The following is a 10,902-nucleotide window of genomic DNA, read 5'->3' on the forward strand; positions in this document are numbered from 1 at the left end:
CTAAGCAATTCCGTCGATTTTTTATTGCTGTTGGCATTTTTTTATATTTTAGCGTTTCTGCTGGTGCAACCGAAAAAAAGCCAATGATCGTAGTTTGGTTTTATTAATAGAAAAACTTCTTTAAAATCTTTATCTGATTGATAATTACTAATTGGTAAGTCTGAAGTTTTTGACGCAATAAATGTTCGATGAGTTGTGCAGACTATTTAAATAATTCATTTTGCTAAGTTTTATTAATAAATTAATTATAATAAGTCTGCAAATTTATTGTTAACAGACATTTAATGAAGTTTTTGCGTTGTTTTTTCATCAATTTTTAAATCTTTGAAGAATTTGTGTTAATTACAGAGCAGGTTTAGGATTGTTTCACGCGCCTAATTAGAAACAACGACATTTTTTTCGACAAATGAGGTTTGTAATATCGTTTTTCTTATGGTTTATTAACTGTTAATCCTAATGAAGTTTTATATAGTTTGAGATACAAATGGAATCTATTTAAAAAGGTTAATTAAATTCAATTTGCATGTAAACGGTTTGTTGAAAATTATCGTTAAGTTTTCTTGAATTACGAAGGGCTAACGAACAAAATTTTTTGCATTTAGTATCTTCTACTTTATTATAATTTATTTTTTATATATATATACAAACTGTTAATATTTTTATTTTTATTTTTATTTTTATTTGCAAATAAAGTATCTCAAATCTCGTGTTTAAATTTTTATTGCCATCAAACTTGTTTAAAATCACGCACATGTACAATGTACAGACTGAATTTGAATTTTAAACGTCTGAATCAAAATTTAAAGAAATAAAAAAATTAAAATGATTTAAGATTTATTTTGTAGACATATCGAATTAGTTGTGTATTTAAATTTTAAATAGAATAACAATTAATAATATATTTTCAATGAAATCTTCAAACAATGTTGTTCGTATTGTTTCTCAAGAAATAACCGTGCACTAAGGACCTGCAGCGGGACATAAATGCAATAGTACAGTTTGTTTATGATTGATAGAACGCATCAAAAGTCTCCTTGTGAAACTTTAATGCCTCTTGCAAGCCAGCTTTGTAATGAATAGTGAATAGATAACAGCCATTGGTCCATATAAAGTCAATGAACGAAATCTTATGCTAGTAATTAATGATAGACGGAAGAGTACTTAGCAAGCTAAATATCTCCAAGCCTTTTAACAAAATAGATGTATATTAAAGAATAGTCTATTGTAGTATTTTTTGTAGATGTAGATAGTAGATGTACACAATAGTATAATCAATTACACCTTCCTGCAAATTAAAAAGAGAATAAAATGAACAAATATGTTTAATTTTTGATAAAAATTATGATTTTTGACAATTTGAGCAGATTGAATATATAATATTGAATATTCCAATTTGTTATTTTAAAATATTAGTTAAAATGTATATATATACTAAGTAGTCTTCATATGATAGTGGATCTGTATTAAACTTGGACATAAGACGTTCATGTAACAATACTCACAGTGTTCTTTTCTTACCTTAAAGTAGCACTGTTAATATTTGCTGTGATGAGGAAGAGTCTATGGATCATCTGATCACCAACTGTAATGCACTAGGCCACAGAAGAAATAAAATTTTAGGTACATACCAATTAGAGGATGAAGTCCTTTGGAAACTACCTTCAAAGGAGCTGGTTCCATTCCTCGATATATTAAATATCTAAATTAAAAAGTGATGCACAATAGATCAAACTGGTCACAGTGCATAGGGGCCTTAGCATAACCCAAAACCCCCAAATACAATTGATCAGTGACCAACACTGTTAATAAGATTATAAACTTCAAAACCTTTATAACACAAAAACCTCTAATAGTATAATAATATAAACTAAAATATTAACTAATATTCTTTGTGTTAAGTGGGTACCGATTTATTACATATTAAATCCAAAAAAAAATTATAGTTATAAGAAAAAGAAATTATTAAATGTTTTATTTAATTGCTAAAGATATAAGGAGTAATTATATTTTCATTGAAGGATTGTAGCTCAAGTATTAAAAATTAAGTCGAAACAATTAATATTTTTTTTTTACTACTTATATGTTTTTGTTAGTAATTAGCTAATGTAATATATATATAATAATATAAATTAAATTAAAAAAACTGTGTCATTAAATCATTCGTCTATGGAAGCCTCCGAATATATTAGTAAAAAATTGTTTTAAATTAATTTGCTAACCCTTAATACATTATATAAGAAGTAGATTAAGTTAGTTCAAAACTTGGTAACACAAAGAGTACAATAATTTTCGTATAAAGAAAATGTATTTCTGATTAGTTTAAATTTCCTTTTACTGTCTGACACGTCAAATTATAATTGACAAATTTCATGGTTATGAAGGAAATATAAATGAAGTTAATACACATTTTACTTAACAAGATTTTAATACGGTATTAAACCTGCTGACCCTTCGTATATTCTGGGAATTGTAGAGTAAAACATACGCCCATTCTATCTGGTTGTACACTGCGATTGTCAGGAAACGTAGTCTCTTATCTCCTTGTAGCTTTCATTAAGCCAAGAGAGATTTAAATTCTTGAACCAAGATACACATATTATTAGATTCTGTAAGAGACAACAACTTATTGGAGGTAGTTTAACCTTAAACTGCCAGGGTTAGCTTAGGAGTTTTTCTTCAGAGATAGAAAAATTTCAGAAGTCCATTTTTGTCAAAATCGACCCCGATTGTAATCTTATATATATTATATTAAAAAAAAATTAATAATATATATTAATATATTTATATTTATTATGTTTTTTTTATTTTTTGAAATTATCCTATTTTTCTAGTGCTGTTAGCTGACATATTTTTATTTCACATTTTTTTTTGAAATTAATTTGTATAAAGGGTATTTAATCAATTTTCTTGTCTTCCCTTTTTTTGTCAGAGTCGTTAGCTTTACTAAAACGTTAATTAATTTAAACGTGTGCTTGTTGTTAAATTTTTTTATGTCTTTAATACTCTTTTGATGAAATCACGTATCATCCATTAAAAATACATCGATTTTATTGTTTTGACCGTTGATCTAAGCAAATTATAAGAAACTTATTTTAAATACTGGAGTTAAATAAATTCATACCAGGAAATTTAATAAAAAATGTTCTTGTTATTAAAATAAAAATTAATTCATGGAATATGTCGTAATATGATTATAAACTAAATAGGAAATTTAAATTACCTTTATCTCAGAGATATATTAGTCTGAATCTCCCTTTCAACCATGTTTTCCGCAGTTGTGGTGAGGATGAAGAAAGTGCCTCCCACCTGCTTTGTTTCTGTACGGCACATGCGCGGCGTCGCCTTAAATTTTTGGGTTCTAGATGGTTTTAGCCTTTAAGTTTTCAGTAATACGGTAACACAATGGGCCTATGGGCCTAACTGGATCCCCCTGGGATCGTCGGTTTAACCTAACCTAACCTTACCTCAATTTACTCGAACTCGCACACGGCCTTAATTAAGATTATTGTTTAATTAGTATAAAAAAAAAGTTGTTTATCTATTAATATAAAGTGTACCTCTAAAGCTAATTTATCTAAAGAACAAGTTTTGATTACAATTTACAAAATTACATTAATTAGCATGAATTGTCACACCTGAAGGACACCATATTAATGACGCCATCTTTAATGAATGTAACTAAATTTGGAAGTGGCTAGAATAAATTTTTTATTCTAGATACCAAATTTTTATGCCTGTTTTATTACTGTCATATAAATTTTTTAACGAATCTTCAAACAAAGTCACGTCAGTATTTAAATGTTTCGTTTCGTGTCTGATTTTTATTTACACTTTTGGGGCATTGTAAGAGAGTGAGATTTCTTATATAGGTAATTAGCACTTTTTAATAGTACGCAAAAAACACAAAGACTAAATAAAAGAAAATATTCTTATTAATTTTTATTTTAATTTTATATTTAAGAAACCAAGCTATAAATAGCAGAACCAAAATCAAAACGTTTGTCATTAACACGTAAATATTTCGATTGTGAAGAAGTTCAACTGCTTCAAACATTTTTTCAATAAAAACTCAGTGAAATTGCAGTTTTTAAAATTGTGCATAAAGAAAGACAATTTAAAACAGTCTTACATAAAATTAAATAAAATTAAATATATTTTTTTAAAAAGTGACAAGTAAAATAAAAAAAATCTGTCAAAATGAATCCGTAAGTCATATGCAAATTCTATAAAAATAATATTAATATTATAAATGAATATGGTTGAGCAGTGCATTAAACTTTTAAAAAGAAAGGATAAAAACTTAAAGTGTATATAATTTTTAATATTATTCAAACAGTCGTGCTTTCTAAAGACATTGTTTTCACTCTTAATCACAAATAAAAATATTTAGACATATTCAACTTAATGTTTTGCCTTGATACGGTATTAAAAATATTTACAATGGCATCGAAATATATTCGATAAAAGAATCATGAGATGAGAATCAGTATAAATATCAATCATATTTATATGATTTAAAAGATAAAAATCAGAACTATGCCTCAAATGTATCTTAAAATGTATCAAAGCAGTATTACTCATTGAATTCATTAAAGAGTCCCTTCTTTATAACTGATATATTTTTTTTTGTGAGATATTTACTGTGCGAGTTTTAAATAAACATTTCTTTTTAAAACTAGTAAAGTTCTTTTAAAACTTTTTAAAGGCAATGTGGCTCAAATATAACAACTTACCTACAAATTCTCAAACCAGTAAATTTTACTTTACATATTAACTAATTATGTTAAATTTATAAAAATATAATCCAAATATTAGTTTTTATTTAATTGTGAATTATAAAAATATTACGTACTTATTAGTAATAGTTAAAATATATATAATATATATTGAAATAACCTTCTATATAAAATATTTATTTTACTAAATGATTAGAATAGATTAATTAAATGTGAATATAAAACAGATATTTGAATAAAGCTTTTTAATTAATATTCTATCCAAATACTCCACCAGCAATTTTTTGAGGGTATAATACAACACAAGTCAAACAAACCTAGGTAGATGAATATTCTTGTCAGATTTTAATTTTTATTGACCCAAACTGGACAAAAAAGTAGCAGTCAGCTGTTTACACTAAAGTGATAATTACTCAGCACTACGATCTATCCTATAAAGACTGTTGTCATGGTTGTCGCTTTGAAGTTGTTTCACCTTCTTAGTCAATGACTATCTTCAGCTAATTGAAGTCTAAAAATTGTTGTTGTCCCTTTTTTACTATTCAAAATAGTAATATTTTGAAATATTAAGGACTTAGCCAAGTTTATAAACTTACCAGATTCACTTCCACTTAAACAAGGGAGTTGTGCCTTTCAGTGTTGTTTGTACACTGATTACTGCGGTCCGTTGGGGATTCCTTCCGGTCTACGTATGAACACTAATCTGTAATATTAGACCATTATTTGAGCTCTAGTGTGGTTTGTGTACCATATCATATTCAATAAGGATACTCATCTAAGCATATCAAATGTATAATTTTTTGCGTTTAAAAAGTTCAAAAAGTTCAAACAAAAGTATTTACATAATATTTTTGTAAATGACTTGCTTGTGTTGAAATGCAACTCTGAATTGGCAACATATAAATTTATGCGATAAATTTATTCAGTAAAATTTTCATGTAAATGTATGAAGTTTGTGTAAATGATTTTTCATTTTTTTGTGTAAATGATTTTTCATACAAGATTTGACACTTAACTTATAACGTGGATAACTTAATACTTTTATAAGATTTATAACGCATTTATCAGTTAAGATGAAAACGCTTAATATGTATGTTAGAACCTATATTAAAAAGATATGTTACTTATTTACTCAGATTACTTGCTATTGCGACAAAACTCTCTAGTCTAAAGAAATTGGGTTAACCAGCCATCAGGTACCGTATATTCTCATCATACTGAATCAAGTCTTTAATTAAACATAATTAAACTATTTGTATTATTTATTGATAAATAATATTATTATTTTATTTTCTTTTTTATTTTTCTCACAAAAATGGTTTTTTCTTGTTCAATTTTTGTATGTAACTTCATTCTTTTGTTCTAACTTAAAAGATATATTGACATAATGAAATACGGATACTATTGCATTTTTCAAATTACTATTGCTTAATTACTTTAAATGCAGGAACATTATAAAAACAGTGCCCTATATGATACTTTAATAGTTTTGTTCCTTATGAATTTATGGTATTATGAACTTGAAATTAAACTGCCTTAAAAATTAAAGTGTTTCTAACAAAAAAATTTAAATTTCTTAAAAAGGTAATGTATTTTGTTCCCAATAACAACTTCAGCTCGTTTAAAGACCGGTTATATCTTTCCAATGTACTTTTATAAATGTGTAGGTTAAGCCTCCACACGCCTACAGTATGTTCAAGAACTGCATATTGGGGAAAACCTTTAGTTCAATAAGCGATAATATTGCATTAGTTTATAGAGTATCTTAAATAAATTCAATGCATTCAGAACTTAAGTGTTAGAGTTTAATGTTGTATAGTTTTTTTTGCAAAATATTAGATTTTGTCATAATTTTGTTTGTTAATATTTTTTGTTAAACCAAAATTTTTTCAAAACAATTTCTCTTTTATCACGCACCATTTTTCTATAATTGTCCTTTGAATCGATATGTTTAATGATTTTTCAACAATAGTGTATTTATTCCACGGTGCGTATAAGTATTCATAAATAAAATTATACGAGTATTTCACTACTGATTTAATTTTGATTTACATAGTCTTTTTGAAATAAGTTACTATATATCATTACCCCTTCACCTATACAATATTTTTCGTCTTTCGGATCAAGGCATCATGTACTGAGATTAAGGCATGTTGATATGATGCACCCAGTATTTTGGTAAGATATTTTTTAAGTACACAAATACTTAATAGAAACATAACAATCTATTTATTTTTATTCGTCAACTAAGTCAATTATTTATACTATCCCACTGACCATACTAATGGGCTCCATAAATTAAGATTTTTTTTTAAACAAACAATATCCAATTTATTTTTCTATGTATTTTAATGAAAAAAATTATTTTAATAATCTTAAATCTTTCTCCCAGTATGTTTGTTATTTGTTTTATTTATTCATAATTCAATTATTTTATATTTTCGTTATAATAAATTTTTTAAACGCCACTGATTTTATTGCTTCGCATGTATGCGTGTGTATGTGTGTGTGGCATTGCGGTTGTATCACTCATACGACATGCCGGCATTTCCATGCAAAAACTATTGTCGCAATTGCGAATAATTTTTGTTTTTGTTTTTGTTTTTGCTTTTATTTTCATTGTGGTAGTTGTTGTTTCTGTAACTGTTTTTGTTCTTGCTTTTGCGCTTGTTATTGTTATTGTTATTATTTGCTTTTGTTTTACTGACAATGTAAGTAATAAATGATTCTTTTTTGTTATAAATTGACTTGAAACGCTAAGTTTCCACTTAGTTGCGTTTCAGTAACGATACCGCCAAATTCGAAAATTCGAAAATATTACACATAATAAATAAATACTTGAAAAAAGTATTTTCTCGTTGCATTTCATTTTGAAGTCATTCCTTAATAAAACCAAAATTCAAGGTACAATTTGTTTATAGTTTAATCGAAATATATCCGTGAAATATTAGTCGAGAAGTGTTGATGGCGTGTGAAATACTTTAATAAATTTGTTTTTAAATGTTTTTAGTATGGCGGCTAGAATTCTAACTGATTCACCTAATGCTCATATAAACAAAACGATTCTGGATCGTTATTTGGACTTACCTGTTGAGGAGAATATTGTACAAGCTACGTACGTTTGGATCGATGGCACTGGCGAGGATCTACGTAGCAAGGATAGAACCCTAGAATTCATTCCAACGAAACCAAGTGGTGAGTACAGTTAATGTTATTATTTTAAGGATATATAATAAATGCTGTATCCTTGTTCTCACTGAAGCAAATAAAGAAAGTATAAGCAATCACAGAATTATTATTTTTAGTAGAGTTTATGAATTAGGTTAAAGAATTATTTAACGAGTTAAATAATTTATTCAGTGAAAGTGGAAACTAATATATTAATATTGCTTTTTTTGTTAAATTTGCTTAAATAATGAAATTTAAAAATGAAATTCTTGAATAATTTGTTTGTAAATGTTCACTCTGTAAAATATCAATTTAAAATTGAGTCTAGCAAGTGTTTGGAATGTCTTTAATCGGTAGTTTTAATTTACATTCAAAGAAGAAGGAGATTGATAACTGTGTTAATCCTGTTAAGAATAGCTTTTCTATTCAAAAAATACTTTAAAGTGAAAATTAAAAATCGTTTAAATCATATAAATGGAATATCGGGTATTAAGGATACTAAATATATATGTTACGCAAAGAGATATAAAGGTTGCAAAATGTGATTTAAAAATAAATTTAATTCAATGTAGTTTTTAAATTATTTGCGCAATAAATTCGTTTAGTATTAAATTTTTTATTTCAAAATTAAAAATATTTTAGAAAATGTAAATCAGAAAATTCTGATATATACTTACACTTAAAAAATTAATTGAAAATCGCTAATATATTGACATGTTGTGATATACTCGTAATAAAAAACATAAAAATTAATTATAATTAGAACAATAATTTTTTTGAAAATGTAAATCAGAAAATCCTGAAATATACTTACACTTAAAAAACTAATTAAAATAGAAACGTGAATCGTCTTTTTCCTGTATTTAAGAATCGCTAATATATTGACGTGTTGTGATATACTGGCAATAAAAAAATATAAAAATTAATTATAATTAGAACAATAATTTTTTAGAAAATCTAAATTAGAAAATTCTGATATATACTTACACTTAAAAAACTAATTGAAATAGAAACGTGAATCGTCCTCTTCCTATATTTGAAAATCGCTAATATATTGACATGTTGTGATATACTCATAATAAAAAATATGAAAATTAATTATAATAAGAACAATAATTAATACTAGTTGAGAATTTAACAGAATGTCAACTAATTCATATATATTTTCATGAAGATCACACTATCAAACTATAGTTGAATATGAAGTTAAGGATTTATGTTTCTGGGTGTGTTTTTTAGAATTAAATATATAATCCTTAAAAATCTGATCTATTTTCGAGAATTAATGAAGATATCATGAAGATATATAAAGGATTTATTTCAGTCGAATTTATTTTTTTCAAATTATAAATTTAATTTTTATTTTATTTATAAAATTTATTATATATATAATTAAAATTTATAAATTTATGTAATTAAAAATAAACACAGTCTGCATAATTTTTATAATAATTTAAAATCAAACTTCTTGTGATTAAATAGTATTTTCTATAAATAGTAACGAAAATTAACAACAATGGCTTTTACTATACACTTTAGTTCTGTACTATCCATAGAGTAATTTCGAATGGAAAGATATATGACAAAAAATCTGTATAAATAACTACAAATTTCCTCTTCAATACATTCCCCTTTGTAGTTGGATAACTTTTATACAAAATATATGTAATTAAACAATTTGTTTGAATAAGTTAATTTGACACCCATTAATTTGAATATCCTCTACTACCATTACAGGGAGTAACCTTTGGACGTTCATGTTTACATAATGATTTAATGGCACTTATTATAATTTATTACGGCTTCAATCGTTAGTCATTTTAAATCACTTATGAATGCAAATTGTATTCATTTTTTAAAAGGTTTCCCCCAAGTTCACCTTTCAAATAACAAACAAAATTAATATCAATTATATAAATTCATTTATCTTATTTGAAGCAATGAACTTAAAAATGCATACATGTACAATATATATCTTTTGAAATAAAATTGAAATCGAGAATTTAATAAAAATATTGAATGTGTAATAAAAAATTGTTTACACCTCTATATCTCTATACTTGAGATCACCCAGACCCATTTCCTTAATATAACAGTCAATTAAGTTTAGTAATAGTCATATATTTATATTTATTTAATAACAATTTATACGTATTTATAAGATTTGCAGGAACTTAGTACAAATAATACATCACAAAAGTTAATTAATTTTGTATAAACTATTCTAAAATATATACCAGTTTTATGCACAGTATATTAATTTCATTAATTAAGTTAGGTTAACTTAATTGATTACTTCAGTTAATTAATTTCATAATTAACATAACTTTATTTGGGTGTTATGAATTTGAATATATCCTAAGACTTCTTGATTCAACAGTATATTTAAAGTCTTTCCTACTAAAATACAAATAATTTATAATAAGTGTGTAAAAGATAATTCAATTAATAATATTAACAACCCTAAAAATAACTCATCTATATGTTAAATAGTGATTTTCTAAGTCTTAATATAGGTTTTAATGTATTAAATATATAAATCGCTTATAAATTTGATATCCTGCTTAATGTCTTGAATTATATGTAAATATTACACCCACAAATTAACCTAATTTGAATACTCAATTATGTAGGTTTTATTAAATAGAGCTTAACAGATACCCATAGCTTCAAAGATAAACAATATAAAATTTCAACACTTAAGTATATTAATAGCTTGCGATAATTATTTCAGGTATAAAAAATTAAAATAGGTACGTAATATGCTAAATATTAATATAAAAGGAATAATCATTTCTGTAAATGAAATTACAACATTAAGTAAATGAGTGATAAAAAAAAGGAACGTATAATTTATTTCAAAATTGAATGATTTATTAAGCGCAACGTCCTCGAAATGATTAATAACATAACTTCGTAATGATTAAGTTGAGGCTTATCAGATTGAAATCAAATTTAAGTAATTATATTAACAAATTAAATATTGCAAATCATATAT

At 25.3% G+C, this 10,902-nt stretch overlaps 2 protein-coding genes across 5 annotated transcripts in view; one reads left to right on the forward strand and one right to left on the reverse strand.

Annotated features, from left to right (window-relative positions):
- Positions 1 to 10,902, reverse strand: part of LOC119670810 (potassium voltage-gated channel protein Shaker-like) — a 536,527-nt gene that overhangs the window by 339,078 nt on the left and 186,547 nt on the right. The window lies entirely within an intron of this gene.
- On the forward strand, positions 4,155 to 7,960 carry LOC119670819 (glutamine synthetase 2 cytoplasmic-like). 2 transcript variants are annotated; one of them, XM_038081239.1, is made up of 2 exons: positions 4,155 to 4,205; positions 7,747 to 7,960. In XM_038081239.1, exons 1-2 carry the CDS (start codon positions 4,198 to 4,200, stop codon positions 7,943 to 7,945), a joined length of 207 nt encoding a protein of 68 aa, XP_037937167.1. In that variant the 5' UTR covers positions 4,155 to 4,197; the 3' UTR covers positions 7,946 to 7,960. The 2 variants fall into 2 exon arrangements, with proteins under 2 accessions (XP_037937167.1, XP_037937168.1); XM_038081240.1 differs by lacking the exon at positions 4,155 to 4,205 and adding an exon at positions 7,514 to 7,640.

Source organism: Teleopsis dalmanni, chromosome 1 (genome assembly GCF_002237135.1).
Source record: "Teleopsis dalmanni isolate 2A chromosome 1, ASM223713v2, whole genome shotgun sequence".
Taxonomy (NCBI): Eukaryota; Metazoa; Arthropoda; class Insecta; order Diptera; family Diopsidae; genus Teleopsis; species Teleopsis dalmanni.